General features: G+C 39.8%; 1 protein-coding gene across 1 annotated transcript in view; it reads left to right on the plus strand.

Annotated features, from left to right (window-relative positions):
* The first annotated feature begins 341 nt into the window (after window positions 1–341).
* The window catches only part of LOC107602773 (mediator of RNA polymerase II transcription subunit 16-like), an 8,744-nt gene continuing 7,767 nt past the window's right edge, over window positions 342–1,318 (plus strand). Inside the window, 3 exon segments of the mRNA XM_016295349.1 lie at window positions 342–354; window positions 426–595; window positions 685–1,116. Of these exon segments, the coding sequence (XP_016150835.1) occupies window positions 342–354; window positions 426–595; window positions 685–1,116 (615 nt within the window).

A 1,318-nucleotide genomic window follows, 5' to 3' on the forward strand; every position in this document is an offset into this window, starting at 1 on the left:
AAACCAAAAAAGAGAGAAATAAACATGACAAAAACACCTAACCAAATGACTAAAAGATAAACTAACATTAAAACTGAAAATATAAAAATGAACTAACTAATATAAAATATTAATAAAAAAAATATAATAGGAAATGCGTACTACTGAAATAACACTAAATGAAATAAATGATTCATTAAATTAAGAATTAAATGTACCATTTTATTTAGAAATAATTAAATCCATAAATAATGTGTTTTATTGTCATAAGGAAGTCACAATGCAAATAATCATAAAAAAATTATGCAAAATATAATTTTTTTTCTTTTCTTTTTAGTTTTGGTGTTAAATGTGGCCCAGACATGTTCATGAAAGGTTTCTCGAGATTCTCCTAAATGGATCTGAAGTGATCTCACTGTTCTCAATTGAGTGTTGTGGTCCACCAGGTTCGAGGCTGTTGTCTGCTGATGGTGATGGTCAGATCAAGTGTTGGGGCATGACAGAGCACCTGGTGAACAGCTGGGAGTGCACACAGAGCAGCTCATTGGACGGAGACCCAATCATAGCCCTCTCGTGGTTACACAATGGAGTTAAACTCGCCCTGCATGTTGAAAAGGTAAGGAAATCTCCTTACCATCTACTAACTAAACACACAAACATAACTAACTAACCAACTAACACCCTGATGTCTTTGTTTCTCTTCAGTCTGGCTCTACGAACTTTGGAGAGAAGTTTTCCCGGGTGAAGTTCTCGCCCTCTCTCACGTTGTTTGGCGGGAAGCCCATGGAGGGCTGGTTAGCAGTGACGGTGAGCGGTTTGGTGACCGTGTCACTGTTAAAGCCAAACGGGACTCTGCTGACGGCCAGCGAGAGCCTGTGCAGGCTGAGGGGCCGCGTGGCGCTGGCTGACATCGCCTTCACGAGCGGCGGGAATATAGTGGTGGCGGCCACCGATGGCAGCAGCTCTTCTCCAGTGCAGTTCTATAAAGTGTGCGTGAGCGTGGTGAATGAGAAGTGCCGCATCGACACCGAGCTCTTGCCCTCGCTATTCATGCGCTGCACCACCGACCCGGTCCGGAGGGACAAGTATCCGGCCGTCACACACCTTAAATTTCTCACACGCGAAAACTCAGAACAGGTGAGATGATGAACATCAAGCACACTTGCAAAATAAAAGAACTATATTTTATAATATTGTACATTGTGATGCGTAAAATCACTTAGTAGTATTTATTAGTTGTTTTAAATGTTTGGAATGTAAATATTAAAAATTTTAAATTTTAATTTGTGTTAATTTTTAGACAAACCGTATGGATTTGTAATATTGTGTATAATATTGT

Source organism: Sinocyclocheilus grahami, unplaced genomic scaffold (assembly GCF_001515645.1).
Source record: "Sinocyclocheilus grahami isolate Dianchi unplaced genomic scaffold, SAMN03320097.WGS_v1.1 scaffold335.1, whole genome shotgun sequence".
NCBI classification, from domain to species: domain Eukaryota; kingdom Metazoa; phylum Chordata; class Actinopteri; order Cypriniformes; family Cyprinidae; genus Sinocyclocheilus; species Sinocyclocheilus grahami.